The 16,770-nt window shown below is 36.7% G+C and overlaps 1 protein-coding gene across 11 annotated transcripts in view; it reads right to left on the bottom strand.

Annotated features, from left to right (window-relative positions):
- LOC112987094 (erbin) overlaps positions 1-16,770 on the bottom strand; it is a 114,334-nt gene that overhangs the window by 52,868 nt on the left and 44,696 nt on the right. For all 11 annotated transcript variants that reach the window (XM_064501769.1, XM_064501770.1, XM_064501772.1 and 8 more), the window contains 2 exons: positions 12,437-12,634; positions 9,289-9,406 (listed from right to left, as the gene is read on the bottom strand). In XM_064501769.1, the coding sequence (XP_064357839.1) occupies positions 9,289-9,406; positions 12,437-12,625 (307 nt within the window). In that variant the 5' untranslated portion in view covers positions 12,626-12,634. The remainder of the gene's footprint in view (positions 1-9,288; positions 9,407-12,436; positions 12,635-16,770) is intronic.

Below are 16,770 nucleotides of genomic sequence, written 5' to 3' on the forward strand. Positions count from 1 at the left end.
CATTTAGTATTTACTTGTCTGTCTCTTCCTCCCCATTTTCCCAAATACCAGGAATTTTAAACTCACTGGCCAATTTCTATCATAGCTGACATTGGAAAAAGGTAATAAAACCAGAAGATAGTTGCAGAGAATTTGGCAAGTGGGTAGAGAAGGGAAAACTAAATTACTCTCTGGGCTGAGCCAAACGCAGAAGTCATTCATCATTTATAAACTCCATTTGGCAAGGACTCCTCAGCCAACCAGCACAGTCTACAGACTGGTGATGGTTAATCAACATCTCCAGACCAGCTGTAGCACATGTGCAAAGACACCAAAAAGGTCACACAGGGAGTTAGGGTCAATGGCCATAAGTCTGTAGGTAATCGACCTCAGTTCTGGATCACACAGCACTGATAAAATAAGGAATTTCACCTGGTCTCTCTCCCCAGAGAGCAATAACTGTTTTGGCACAGCTGACAAAACAAATGTGTGCTAACATCCCCCTCATTGTTAGGGCTGAATTAAACCAATTGTAAGTATAATTGGGGTCTCACCCACCATCTAGAGTTGCAGTGATCTCCTCCCCTGGATAGCAGACCCTTCTCTCCCCCCAGGGTCAGCATTACTTGCAGAGCAGGAGAGAAAACTGGAAACACTTTTTCTCTCCTTCAAAAAGAGACTTTGCACTCAAATATCAGCAGTTCTGAGTTTGCAGAAAATTGTGCAGATCAGATCCATTGCTGGCAGGAGCCTGTACTGCAACAGATCCCAGAGCTGACATGTGCTATTGTTTCACCTATACTGAAGATAGGGTTTTGCTATGTTATTCATACTCCAGTCATGTCCTCATATTTTTCTTCGCAATCAAATGCTAAAACCAGTATTCCTAAACTTCAATTATTCAAACTATTATTGCTAGAGACAACAGTGGCAGTACCTCTGAATCAACTTCCACCTCTTTTCACACAGAAACATTTTAAAACAGAGGCTTGCCAAGAGATTTATTCATTCAATTCCTAAAAAGCACAGGAGGAAAAATTCAGTAACAGATATGAGACCTGTGAAAACTATATGTGTAACACTCCCAAAGGAAAGAGTTTACAGCTGGGTCTCTCAGTTTCTGTGAAATGTGAGAAAAACACACATTTTCTTCCTCCAAATAAGAGGCAGATAGACAGACCAAAAAGCCCTCTTGCTGCAAGAACAACTGCCCTCTGTGCACCCTTCCCAGGCTGCATCCTTACAAGTGGGGATGACACCAAGTCAAACATATATGCTCAGCTTGCATGAATATAAGAGCAACCTTAATTATGTACATTCCTCCCACAGCTAATCTATTCACCCTGGTCTGAACTCCTGGGCAAACAGCTGCTAGGACCTGCCTGTAAGCAGCTCCACCATAAAAAGAGCAGCTTTGGTATGTTCTCCACTCAGTCCCCTTTGCTGCAACTGGAGCCAATATGAATCAAACATGGTAATTAAGATAAAACATTTTCAGAGCTCAAGAAAGTATGCCACAGGTGTCCTGAAGATAATGAAGAGTTTTTGTAAAAGCTCAAAGTTTAATCCAAAAACTTAAGATACAGTATTGGTCATGATCTATATTCTTATCTATTTACATAATTTGCTTTACTTAAGGATTTCTGCAAAATTTTTTGTATTAAAAGCATAATTTCTCATTATTCGCAAAGTAAACAGTGTCTTAGATCCCAGGCAATTCACTGCATAATGTTGACTCATTCACCCTTCCTTTTTAACATTGATTCTTCTTTCCAAAATTCCTAGAGGATCCACTGCTGCAGCTGGTTTCAGATGATCCAGGAACTCATGCTTCCATGAGATGCTTGACCAGGCTGTAGGACAGCAGTAACAGCTCCCTAACATTGATTCTTCTTTCCAAAATTCCTAGAGGATCCACTGCTGCAGCTGGTTTCAGATGATCCAGGAACTCATGCTTCCATGAGATGCTTGACCAGGCTGTAGGACAGCAGTAACAGCTCCCTGCTCAGAGCTGGAGTTACAGCTCCGCACAAGGCAGAGTTGCATACGTGTGGAAAAGGTGGGTCTCAGTATGCTAGCCTTTATCACTAATGAAGCCTATTCTAAATCAAGTCGTAATTCCAAGAGTAAGGATAGACTGCAGCCACTATATGCTCATCTAGTTCTGCAAACAATATCCCAAAGCTTTTGATGACTGCTCCATGTCACATCAGCTGCTCTTCTTGCTGTCTCACACGGAAGACACTGCCAACTGCTGCAGCACTGAGACTAGTAAAATACCTTGCAGCTTGGGTCGTCTATACTTGTATTAGTGTTACAGAATCTGTAGCTTGCTTTCTCTCCCTTACTAAAGGCAAAAATACAATCTTTGAGACCTGTGGAAGAAGCCTACCTTTCTCAAGGAGTACAACTCAAATGGAAACCTGTCATAGATTTAAACTATTAAGTTATTAAACTTGTTATGGATTTAACAAAACACAGATTAAATTTATATGCCTTTCATTCTCTACTCCCCCCACTTGGCTTACACAGAATAGCTCCCTTATTTGAAAAACTTTTGCTTTTAATCAAAACCATTCACTTAAAAATCTTATAAAAAATTAACAAAATTCACAGGAACTCCACTGTATTTACCCATTTTTTATTTGAAGCAATTTTGCTTCACAAGTGTCTGCTAACAGCTTGGTAAACAGATTCACCTCTCCATCTTTACTTTATAAAGTACTTTTCTCCACTTCTTTACCCTACAAAATTTTTCTATTTTTCCTCCCTTTAATTATGCTCGCTTGCAGGTTTGTGGGTTTAAACTACAACTATGCTCCTGTCTTACGTTCACGCAACAAAAAAATGGATGTGGGATCTTTATTTGGAGGGTTGCTTGCAGGGGGAGGTTGGACAGGAAACCAAACAGTTATTACACTGACTTTTCAAACATCAATGAAAAAACGTCAGTTGAGCCACAAACCTAACAGAAGCAAATTAGTGTTTTTATTTAAAAACTAGTAAGTATCTCCACAGGGTGATTTTTAAGCTTTGTTAATGAAACTTAAGGAAAAATTTATTCTTATTGGTTGTGATAACTATTACAATATAATGAGATTTACAACAACAAACTGTATTGGCAATATATTTGGTGTTCATTTTGTTAGTGAGGTGGGTACTTAACATTAATATATTTTCTCATTTACACAGTAACAAAATATATTTACTCACAATTAAGACAAAAGGCTTTTTTTGCAGAATAAGTGCCCACATTTGGAAAAAGCAGCCACATTAAAGATACCAAGTACTTTTTTATAGCACTTCACAGCTTTAAAATAAAGATCCCATGTTTACATTTGTGTATACCATATTACAAAGCTGGCTCTCAAAAATAAGCTTTTCCTCCTCATCTTCAAACTGCTTTGAACTCATTGGAAGTATGAGTCAAGTTTAGTATTTCTAAAATTTTTGTTTTGAGACAGTTTGCAAAATTCAAAATTTTAAAATATTATTTTGAAAGCTAAAAACTCATACCATTTTTAAAAAGTTCATAAGATAATGAGTTCTGTGTTTATGCTGTTAGACTCCTGATTGATTTAAATGGATAATGCTTCCTAATCACTTTCTCCAACTACAAATAACTTGTGCTGTATACTGTCTGAGCTGATACAGGGGGCAACCAAGACTACAAGCACACTTCTCTTTTTTTTTTATTCCTTGTATAAGCATGTCCCAGCACAGCTAGAAAACTTCAGCAAACTAAACAGAGTTTTCCAAGCATTCATCCTCAAACCAGTTGGAAGAGCTTCAATTTTTAGGGCAAGATCTCTCCAGGCCAACTCTAGGCTCCTTACACAATGTAAGAGAGTTTGAGAAGGAAGACAGATCCCTAAATGCCTCTTCTCTGGAAAACAAGGATAACTAAGAACGCTGCTTCTTGAAGGCACACTTGACACACATTTCCATAATATGAAACATGTCAGGGCAAGGCAAAATTGCAAAACGTGGGATACTAGGAAGGTTGCAGGCAGCCGTTTCGTTCCTAACACTGTCTCGGAAGATTACCAGGCTTCAGATGGTTCTAAACAACATCTAATTTATGTCTAATTTATTGTTAGCATTGTCAAGTGCCCAGAGTAACCTGAAACCCAAGGGTAACACGAGTATCTAAAGCTGCACATTGCTTGTTTCCCCTCCCCCTATCATCCTCAGCTGCAAACTCAATGTTGTCTCATCAGCCACTTAGGTTGACACCAGTACATTAATATGACTTTAGCGAAGAGTCACTCAAAATGTGCCTTTACAAAAAATGGTATAAGATACAATTCACATCTTAAAAAAGAAATAATTACTTCTACAACAATGCCTTTTCTGTGTTATGGAAATTTGAGTCCAGAAACAGATTTGTATTAAACTTATCTCAGAATTTCAGAGGAGTGCACTCGAATTCCATATTCAAGACCCAATTTATGCCTTAACTGCACTGGAATTCCATTTTGTTCACATCCTATGTACTTTTTATACAGAATTTAATTTTATTTTGCAGAAACATTCTATTCAGTGTCTTTCACAAGACAGACAAAATATTTAAGAAAGAAATTACTAAAAACACTTGAAAAAATAACTGTAAATAGAAAAGCTGCCTACATTTAGGATAAAGTTCAAATGTATAGCCTCTATATGAGGATGTATTATATTAAAGCTATAGGCTCAGGAGTCATCAGCAGATTTAATATCATTTCTTTTATTTCACTATCACGGATGGTACCACCTTGGTACAGGGAGGAAAAGGGAAATGACAGCAAGCTATTTACGTATACAGGATCTTCCTCTCCTACTTCTCCCTGTGGAGAATAAAATTTGCTTCAGTGTCCCTGCTAACTATCAGAACTTCTCACTTCATTGACAAATTCTAAATCCACCAGATGGGCCACACTGGAGTGGATATTCTCCTCCAACTCCCTAACTTTTGGCACACTGCATGCAAAAGCTCGCTTGCCAAGTCAGCAGGTAATTTTAAAACATTAAACAAAAATATTTGATTTAGATTTGCATTTCTTAATAGTACAAAAATCTTTAAAATTACTTTAAATTATTTTATAGGCAGATGTGGGGGGTTTTCCCCCCTTCAAGGAAATACCCTGCAACACAAACTGACAAGGTGACATGTTTAAATTTGCTTCAACATTACAGTGAAAAAGAACCACTTCATAATATCTAAGAGACTATTAAGCATCTTTTGGCCCTACTTGTTATTTTTTAATCTTGCTATTTTAGTCTTTCAAAAGTCCTAATAATATATAACTTAAAAATCCAAACTTTTTTCTTTGCTACCTGTTAGCAAGGAGTTAACAGACTCTCTCACTCTGTTGCCCAAGTTAACTTCATTGGCACAGGGATTTCAAGGCTAGTCTTCCCTGGAAGCCTGGGAAGTAATTTCCCTGGCAGTCACCTCATCATATGCCTCAGCCTTTCGTATCACTTGGTTCCAGTAACCTGCGAGGCTAACTCTTCTGTCCACGCAAACCACGTATACATGCCATCATACAGTGAACATAAACGCTTTCCCCTTCAAGGGAGAGGTAAAAATATTTCCATGACTGTCCTCCACAACCTTCTAGATGCCGACTAAACCAGGGAAAAGCTCCAAAGCTGAAGTGTACTTGGAGAGAAGTAATGGGACACCTTTGATATTAAGGGCTCACAATAGCCTTGGGAATCAGGTTAAAATGCCATAGAGGACAACTGAAGTACTCAGTACTTCAAAAAGATACAGAATTTATTCGCTCTTGCCAAGACTAAAGACAGAGTTAAAATTAACTCTGTTCCCTGCTTACTGCACACATAGCAGCAAATTGATATTTTAGGCTACATCTTCATGTAGCCTTGACCTCTTCAGCAGCCACAAATAGTATATTCCAAACCAAATGTTTATACTAAAACTTCTGTGTGCTTCAGAACATGCAACTGTTGCAGGCTTGCACTCTAATTCAGCACCCGCCTCAAGCTACACATCATCACATCAAGAGAAAAAAGGATAAATTAAATGGAGAAGGAATCCAGTGATAGAGACTAAATAAAAAAAACCACCGTGTCTGGCTCAAGAAGGCCCAGCAGCACAAGCTGCTGGAGATTGGAAGCATGCATGTGTACTGGCTTTCAGTGCTTTAGTAACTCTTGCCTAGGCTTCTGCTTTTGGGCACTAGACCAGGTGAAAATTTGTGTTGATCAAATATGGACATTCTTAAGTAACCACACATGCACATCTGCCATGCCTCTGTCATTCATATACATAATACATAAAGTTGTATCAGACACATTTAAACCTGAAAAAGGCAATTTATGATCTATTAAAACATTTTCCATGAAAATTGCTTTTTCAGACTAATACTTTTTTTAATGATAGCATCTGCTGTCTTGATAAATTTTTGCAATTTTGATTTCTCATCTGAATGAGAAAACAAATATTATGCATGCACGCACACACACACACAGTTTCACTTGAGAATTTGGGTGCTGTCCTGTGCAAAAGGTCTCCTCTGTCCTGTGTGGGCTGGCTACATAGCTAGACTCTGCAATTCATGAGGTAACCTGACCACATTTCAAAACTGAAGCTTCATTCTTCATTTTTCTATCAGCTCTTTAAAAAACTGAAATGTATGTCTTTGGTCAATACATTCCAGTATGCCTGTGCCATAAACAGCTCAACTATCCTACATGAAAACTCTATCATATTTCATGTGCATTAGTATTTGAAAATGAAAGTCTGCTTTTGTAGCTACCTTTCTAAAACCATAACCTTTACAAACTAAATGCATATTTGATCCAAAACCATCTGCACTCCATGCTTTAGCTCCATCTGTGGCAGATGATAATACTTACAGCATATTAACACTAGAAGAAAAACACAGGACTATCACCTTCATAATTGCCATAACTGCAGCAAAATGACAAACAAACCGATGCAAAATTTTACAGTTTGGCATCTCTCATTATTCTTCACTAAGACTGCTGGTTACTCCCCAGCCAATTTTTTGATAGATTAGAGAAAGCAACTCTTGTGCCTCCCACAAAACCCATTGCTGCTGTAACATATTCTTTCAATATCTATCGGGGGCAGGGGGCAAGAAGGGGGAGAACAGAGATGCTTGATCAGCTTTACTGGTTCTTGGAAAACTGAAGAGATTTATATTTAGTCATGTTAGAGAGAAAAAGCATGACAATCCTGGCGAGTGGGAAACCGAGATGTAAGTTCTTATCAAGAGAGAAGGGGACACAAGGAAAGAGAATAGCATTCCGGTTGTCAGAAAGAACAAAGAGAATTCCCATGGTCGCAACAGTAAATACAGAAGAGAAAGGAAAAGGCACCTATCTTGGCAAACTGAAGTCTCAAACAGGATCAAGTTTATCAGAAACCAGAAAAAAAATTCCACCACTCTTTCCCTAACCAAACAGGGACCCCAGCTTGTTTCCAGACTTTACAAAGCTTTCAGGAGAGGTGGGCTTGGGGAGAACAAGATGGCCAAAGAAAAGCGAATGTGTGATCTCACAGATTGACAACAGGCACATAATAATAATTTAAATTAGTGCCCCATCAATTGTTTGTCCTGCAAGACATTAAAGAGAAGACAACCCCCCCAAAAAAACGGCTTCACAGTTTATTAGGATAGCAAGTCACTGAGCTATTGCCTTCTTAAATACTTTATACACCTCATAGTAACAAGTGTTCTTTCAGCAGCTCTTCGAAGGCTTAGCTAAAGCTTACATTGTTTTGGATGGACAACTGACTCTCTCGTCAGTGACTGACAAGCTGCCTACTTGTGTATATAAGCTGAGGAATTTGCCAATACCAGAACTCAAAAACCCTTTTGCTGCTTTCAAATCTTATTTCTTGAGAACTTCTGTGTTGGAAACAGATAATCCTTTTAATTGTTCAGATTAGGACAAAAAGATGACTTAATTGTGAAAGTTTAAGGACAGTGTTCTTTAGGAAAGACTACTTTGTCTACGGCTTGTACCAGGAACAGAGCAATAACAATCAAGTCACTTTATCACACTGTAAATGCTATATTCATTATAGAGAAATAATAAAGTAACAGTTTAAGCATAGATAGGGCTACAATGGACAATGAAGGAGAACGACAATACCTCAACGACTGCGATATTTTATAAAAAAGCAGGACTTTTAATTTTATGGAGTCACAATTAGCTAGTTGTCTGAAAAAATAATGAATTTGATATATGAAGATATTTTGCATATTTATGCAACTCTTATTTTCCAACATCAGTTTAAGCAGATATTTTGATCTCTACATAAAACTGAAATTTATCAGAAATGAAAAAAAAAGACAAACAACAGCAAACCTTGGTAAAGACCTAAAATTTTTACAGCAAGTTATGGAGAACTCTCATTCAACAATTCATCCCTATATGAATATCCAGAGCTCTGCTTGGGCTTTGGACATTTCATCAATGGGAAGTAAATATGACAATCTAAATCAAGAAAACTTTTAGTCTTACTCTGCAACAGGTCCTCAAGCTTCACTCTGAATCAGCAAGGCAAGACTATTACATTCTCATCAATTCAGCATATGATTGAATATGCTTTTTTAAAACAAACCACAAAAACAAGTTTGATGACAATATAAGTTATTTCAATTTCCTCGCAGTTGCACAGAGCTGCCAATTTGACAAAACAGTACCATTAGAAAACCCCATATGCACAATTCTTGGCTGACAACTTTTCATAATCTATCAAGCACTAACTTGCACAGAATGATAGATTTTTAAAAAGTCAGGCAAGTGAACTTGTCATTGTCCAAAGCCACTCACTCCCACCCACACAACAGAAGTTACCATCCCCATAGCAAAGATAGCAAAGCAGTCCAGTCCTATTGGTATTCAGACTGTATACTATAAACAAACAACTTTCATCTGAAACCAAGCAGAGGAGAGAATCCTAAAACACTCTACAAATGCTTTTGCAAACACAACTTTCCTCCAGTATAGTGTAACACCAGAAAAGCCACTAGAAGTAATACGTTTGTGCATATGCATATTTGAGAGAATACGAAAGTACTTCACCACATCAGTTTTTCAGTAATGAATCTCAAAGTACAAACCAATTAATTTGGTAGGTACAACAAACAACGAATACTACAAACAGACCATAAAAGAGAACCTTTCATGTGAAGCAATGATTTAGACCAGCAATTTAAAATTTACTAGATTTAGAGTCTCTAAAAATAATACTTTCACTTCTACCTTTATACAGTCATGTTGATTTGCCTTTTAAGCAACCCCAATAGAATAAGTGAAGTGACTTACCATTCTTGCTGACATCCAGTTCCCTGAGATTAATGAGATTTGCGATGGATGCTGGCAATGTAGTTAGATCATTGTCTGGCAAACTCAGCTTGTGCAGAGACTGACAGTTAAAAAGTTGCTATTGAAACAAAGAAAAGAGTGAATGTGACTTACTCCTAGTTTCCTCTGTATATCTTTTGTTATTAATCCCCTTAAACGTCTGACCTCAAAGCTTGAAGGCCAGACTGTTCAGAGTCTTTCACTGCAGAAACTCCATTTGACAATTAGTTTACTCAAAATGAATTAAGTTTACAATGCTTAGGAAAGCAAAAAACTGTAAACGGCCACAGCAAACCAGTAGCTATGTTCAGCACTTCCTACAAATTCCTTCCAGTATCACAGAAACTGTGAACTGCAGTTATACATAGTACAAAGTATTTTCCATAAAAAATAGTTTAGATGATACCCAGAAGTTAAAGTTTATTGGGGGGGGGGGGGGGCACAAAAAACAGATGAACAAACCCATTTTTAAAAGTCAAATCATTTTGGAACATAATATTTGAGTAGGGACCGATCTTTTCTAACAGAAGTTAGTTTTATTCCATTTTATCTTCCAAAAAGTTTCTATTACCCTACCATAGTTCCTAACTCAAGTTACAAAAATCCAACAAAATTCTGATGAAAACTAGTGTAAGTTTTATTTAAGGAGACAGAAACCTGTCCACAATAGCCCCTGTACGTATTTATTATAAGAATTTATATAGTATCAGCTTAGGGGAGATCTCTTCCTATATGCAAGGTATATCTCGAAATTCTTACCCAAAAGCTTTACAAATTGACAATGTAAGACCAGTAATATTACTGGGATAGAAGGAAAAATAGGAAGTTTCCAGACAGCACATAATAAATATCTGCAAGAAAGTGGTTAAAAAGGTTAACCTGAGTAATTTATGTTCAAACAGTTGTGGGTATATAAAGTTTCTTCCCCCAACAATTTTGTGTGAGATTGGGGGTGATTAAAAACCCACAGACCATTTCAGTGATCAGGCTGACAAGACAGCCCAACAAACAGTTATGTTGTCCCATACAAAGGGTACCAAATTGCAAAACAGTTTTTCTTGTTGTTTTTGTTTAAGTGTTACAGAACTTCTCTGGTAGACTTTATGCTTCCAACTAGTTTTAAGATTACAATTTCTACCAACTATGTAAAAAAATTGTTTTACTATGTCTTTACTACTCCCTAATCTCTCTGCTCGTTTTCTTTATGGTGCTTGAATTGCTATGTTTTGGCTTTCTCAGGATGGTCAAAAATGGGAAGGGTAGCAAAAAATAACTACCAAAATGACCCAAAAGCTGAAGAGGATGCTTTACCAAAAATACTTAAATATTAACTTCTCAAAAATAAGACTATAAAGATGACTTATTATAACATACAAATACATTAATATGAAGTGAGTGTACAGTATTATAGGTCCCTTCAGTCCAGCAGAGAAAAGCAAAAGAGATTGAAATCCAAATGTTGAAACAGTCTTTTTAATAGGGAGGAGAACTTAATTTTGAAATAGGCCAAGGCAAGTAAGACTGACCACCTCTCAATTTATTCACATATCGAAACTGGATTTCATACAGGAGCTGACTAATGAAATCAAATGGCACATAACAAAAAAAGAAGACCAAGCAAACTACTTAACAGCTTTTTCTGGTCTAAAACTCCAACACACATTCATTTGATCATGACACTACAGGCCATCTCCTCTTTTAAGATTAATTTTTTTTTTAAATAGAATTTTCTGGTTGGAAAGACATCATTTTCTTAATTCTTGTTATTTGGGCAATAAATTAGAAATTTACCACAGGAAGAGTTCAGAAGATTTAATTTTTTTGGCTAACAAAAGTAGTATTTTATACTGTTTTTTTATGTGTGTAATATTCTTTGTTACAAAGACAATGCAAAGAGAAACAGGAATGAAGTTTTGTAATTATCTGAAAAACAATACAAAGCTAACACAAGGCCTTAACAAGCAAACTGTTAAAAATTAAAATGTCTAAATCTAGTACAAAGAAACAGACTGTTTGGGAAGAGACATGATAGAGTGATAAAAAGTCTAAACTATAACTGACTTTGTCAACAACATCCAGTTTCAACTCATATGTTTTTAGCCTATTCACTATATGGGTATGGATTTTCATAGATGGTTTTTCAGGTGCATTTAAGGGTGGATTTTCAAAAGCACTCAGCTGGTTTAACTCATCTTCACCAGAATCCAGATCTTTGATCAATTAAGTTATTGCACTGAAATTGCTTTATTTCTTTATTAGTTTCAACTATCTTTACTTCCAAAAAATCTAGAACAGCAAAACATAACAAACATTCTAAAAATCTAACAAAGCATTCCACAGTCATCCTGCATGGCAGTGAAGACTAGTACACAATTATGATCAATCAGTCTTAAATATTAATTACTAACCTAATTCTATCAAGATAGGATCTAGTAATGTAACGTCTATTGCAATGGTCATCTTGTACTTCTCGAAAGTCTCCCTGACACAAATTTTCATTCCTTTCTCTAGTATACTGTTAATTCAATGCAGTTTGTCTTCCAATTTCAGAACTAACAATAAATATTGATTTAAGATGTAATCAAACTGATATTCCAGCTCTCCAGTTTATGAACTTAATACTTCAAAAACTCACTGTACCAAAGTAGAAAGTGGGACTTCAAGTACATAAATGCTTTGGACTGCAGCTGTCTTCTGTGGGGCACTGAGATTTGAACAAGACATTAATCTTGCTTGTATTGTCTTCATATGTTATTGGAGATTCAAAATAACACCACAATTTGTTGCATATAGTTAGTCAGTATCAGCAGACACTGCTACAGAAGTAAGTTATCCTACCTCTTCTGCTTTGCACCATCTTCTATTCTTGGGGTGGATCAGTTATTTGAGCAGTTTCTTTCCAAACCAGTACAGGAAACTGGTCCAGCTAAAATGCATAAATACTCTTTCTCCCAGGACTGTTTCTTCTGGGACCAAAATCAACTTAAAAGCATTTGGCAAATTGCAGCCTGAAAGCTGAAACGGGAAGCTAGGCACTATCAGGTCCTACCAATGCTGATGAAGTAACAGAGTTAATACGCATCACAAATAGGAAAATCATGCAACACACCTTTGGAAGCTCTTCAATCTGATTAGCATCTAAATAGAGTTCCTCCAAGGTCTTTTCAAAAGTGAAAATCTCCTTAGGCACCTGTTCCAGGCTGCAGTGAGAATAATCAAGAGTAGTGACTGTTTCTTCCTCTCCACGCAGACAGCGGCATGGCACCAGCCGCACAAACAAATTCCGCTTTGTTGTCATTTTCAGGCACTGTAAAGCAGAAATGGGTGAATTAAAAAACTTACAAGACAGTTTCAGAAATACCTAATAGGGCATTTTCTCAAGCTTCCCATGGCTGGTAAATACTTAAAGTGTGCGAGTGTGCACATGTGTGTGCATGCATGCACACGCACACAGTATATACACATACGGTATATATGTATAATGTATATGCATACATATGCATGTGTATACGCACATGTATGCATGTGTGTGTGTATATATATATATATGTATATACACATACGTGTGTGTGTGTGTGTGTGTGTATAAACACTTCAACACACAATTGTATTAAACATGGTTTAATACACCTACAAACTCTACTGGATTCAGTCAAAATTTAGCCTGTAACTTGTCATCTGCCAGCACAGCACTAGATTGCACAGAAGCAGAGAGTTTTGAATCAGCAGTTCTGAAATGTCAGTCCTATGTTCACGACATATCTTCTTATCCCTACCTTTATGAAGGTTATCAGATAGCATTTTTGCTTAATGTAATAAAATCCACCTTCTAAGGAGCATTACAATTTAGCTAGAAAAAAGTTAAATTTAAGTAATGAGTAAGATAAAATTCATATATCTTAATTTTAAATACCTCATTTAAAGACAGAATATAACACAGAGAACCAATGTGGTTTCCACAAGCTTATCCAACTACAGTTTAAAAGGAATGATTTCCAAGCCCTCAGGTAAAGAAGTTACTTCAATTCCATGCAATACCATTCAGTCTGGAAAACTTCAGCAAATCACACTGTTCACACTGGAACTAATTAAATTTCATTTGCTATGGAGATGCATCTTTTTTCCCTCTAAATTCAATCATTGCTATGATATTCCCCTCTGCCTTACGTGGCTCCTGTAATATTCGTACTCAGCAGAAGACAGCAAGTATAAATGGTGCAACCTGGCTAGCTGATTACTGTCCAGTGTACACCAGCCATGTTCTACCTCTTCCTCTCAGCAAGAGCACAAGTTTGTGTCTCTCTCCCTTCTACAAAACTCAGAGAAATAATCATCTTACAAAATGTCACCTCAGTTTCAAGCTTAGCGTAAACCAGCTGACAGACTCAAAAGCTTTTGAGGAAGAACCAATATACACAGATAGGCAGTATGATCATGCAAGCTTCATTTTCTCAGGAAACCAGGCTAAAACACACACATTTTTTCCAAAACACCATTGAATAATTACTTTTTCAGCTCAAAGAGCCAACATTCCAGATTAAGATATGGAGATTTAAAACAAAAAAACCCTCATTTTTGGAAATGCAAAATTTGTATTCCATCTTTGAGATTGGTGACAGGAAACATTCCTCTCTGAACACCAAAAAGACCTTTCAGACACGTTTAGCAGACCATGCTTGAACACACAGAGTATGGCTTAAACATACAGGTAGAGATACACACATCTATCTATCTTCTTCTGGCCAGTTGCCTTAAGCAGAAAAGTCCTAATGAAGCAAAGAAAGGATGTACTAAAGAAGAAAGTCTAGCATTATAACCAAAGACAGGAAAAGTTGAGGTTGCACAGAGTATAAGCTTTTCTTACATTGCTTAAAACAAGAGCTTCCACATGGATAGTTTGATAGATGTAGAAAAGATGGAAGGGAAAGCACAGTATAGCATTGTTTCTCTTCCCACAAAACCAGGAACTCTAGCAAGGAGACAAATGTTAGTTTCATACTATAGCACAGCATCAGACAGACAATCTGAAAAAAACAAAATGAAATGATGCAAGTTAACTTTGCAGATGTACAACACTTATAGTTTATCTTTCCCCGTCACTGAATACATCCAAATTTTTAAGAACTAGATCTACTAAAGAATTAGGAGGAGACAAACAGGAAGCAAACCACCACATCCCCCAAACCATTAAAGCCTTGACACAAGTTTACGTCAGGTTCAGTGTTCGCAGCCAAAAGAGGAAAATCAGCGTACCGATACAAGTATCTTACTTCCAGGAGTGGGGGATCATTCTCTACAGTCAGAAGCTTTTCTTTGTAATCATTAAAGGTTCAAAAGTAGGAAGGCCTAAGGGAGAAATCAGTTGTGTTCTGCTTGTAAAGACAACCTACCATGCTACAAAATTTAACGTTAGAAAATACCCAGTGGTTGGATTGATATGTCTGCTAATTATTAAAAAAAATCAGATCTCTACTTAATTTTTTTTTTGTGCCACACACCTTTTTTAGAATTTATGTAAGACATTTCATACTTCCTCCAAGTTTATCTGAGGATGACACCTAATCCAAGATGCCTGGCACCTCTAGGAAATTCAAAAATATATAGATGGTTTAAACTATACAGATGTCTATTTCAATTAAATATAGTCTTCACTCATTCATATACATTAACTGCAATACTACTACATAGGAAATTAATTCCACAACAGTTATATAAAATGGAACTAAGAACAACAACAAAATCTATTTATCCACCTACTTTCTGAACTCGAAAGGTAACAATGATTATGTGGACAGATATCTTTATTTATGTGTTACATATGTATCAGTCCATATATTAGAATATGTTTTAAGACTTTGAATGACTTAAGAGCACTTTAAAATTTGAGACATGATAAGCAAGGCTAAAACTGATCAAAGGGTAGCCTTATAGCACTTTTTGTTCAAGCAGGCCAAAATGTCAATTGCGCACGTACACACGCACACCCCAATGCTGAAAATGAGGGTTCACAACTTCACAGAAACTCCCCCCCACACACACAGACAACTGATCAAACAGATCACCAGAAGCATCTGCTACCAGCCTCTGATTAGATTACAGCTGTTAGCTGTTCATACTAGCAACCATTCAACCACTTCAGCAAGAATTTATAAAAAGTTTGACTGAAGTTTTATTGCTATTTGAGAATTGCCAGAATAGTTTGAAAAGATGCATAAGCCTATACTTAAATCTTTCAGGGTTTTAAAGTTTTGAGTTCAGTTCTTCTGCCCCCCCCTTTTTTTTTTAAAGTAATCTCCCATATTTCCCACACACTATTCTTGAAGACATGTCTTTCAAATAGCTATGCCTTTAAAACACCACACATGCTACATTTATTGTTAGAGCATCATTGCAAATGCGCTAGTTATTATGTAAACAAACCTTCAAGGCAGCTAACAGGTAGGAAGTGAAAGAGGTACAAGCAAAAATTCAAAATTAAGATTGGTCTGAGTCTCACTCACTTGCAGTTATAGTCTACCTTTTCCTAACCATTGTTATTTCCTTATTTTCCAGTGCTGATTGGCAGGTGCTGGCCACCTAATTATCTGTAAACTTGACACGTCTGTTTTTACAGACTGCATGCTATTTTACAACAACAAAGAAAATAGATAAACTATGCTTTCATCAAATGCTTCAATTGTTAAACTCTTCGTACATTTAATTTTATTACCAAAAAGTACTTTGCTATATTGGAAATTGCTCAATGGTATTTGGAACAAACCCATGTATTATATTGCTGATAACAGAAAGCCATTTATCAACCCTGTTAACTACAGACTGAATTTCACTGGTGATGTCAGCTAAAAAATACTGAAGTAACAACTTCTGTGTAACTATTACAATAGCCAGACAAAATTACTGAAGACTCTAGGGCAAAATAAATACTGTAATTCTACCAGACTGATGTAACAGCAATGGATAGTACCTGTAAGTGTTGAGACATCTTTACTGAATAGGAAAAAAAAAAAAAAAAAAAAAAAAAAGTCCCTGGAAGCAGAAAAGCAAAGAATCAGTTTGAAAGGTCATGACCAATGAAAGAAAGTGAGACCAACAAGAAGCTTGGATACAAACTAAGTATTAATCCAGAAATACCACTCTTTCCTGGAACACATGGATGATTCCCTGAACACTCCCATCATGCAAGTACCAGGCAACCCAACAGCAGATCTACCAAAACCCCTGCTGAACCGCATGTCTAGCTATGTTTTGATGAATATTTAAAAAAAAAGGAACTCTGATCATTACAAGCAGAATCTAAGATGACAAGTTTTTTTCCTAACCTCTTAATTGGCTATAAAAGAAGTAGTACTTCTGAACAGAGTTAGTTTCAATGCATTGTTAGTCACTTGAATTTCCTGTCTGATGCTAACAGGATGTGACCGCTCACACTCTATGCTGGTGAAC

This window comes from Dromaius novaehollandiae, chromosome Z (assembly GCF_036370855.1).
Source record: "Dromaius novaehollandiae isolate bDroNov1 chromosome Z, bDroNov1.hap1, whole genome shotgun sequence".
Taxonomy (NCBI): Eukaryota; Metazoa; Chordata; class Aves; order Casuariiformes; family Dromaiidae; genus Dromaius; species Dromaius novaehollandiae.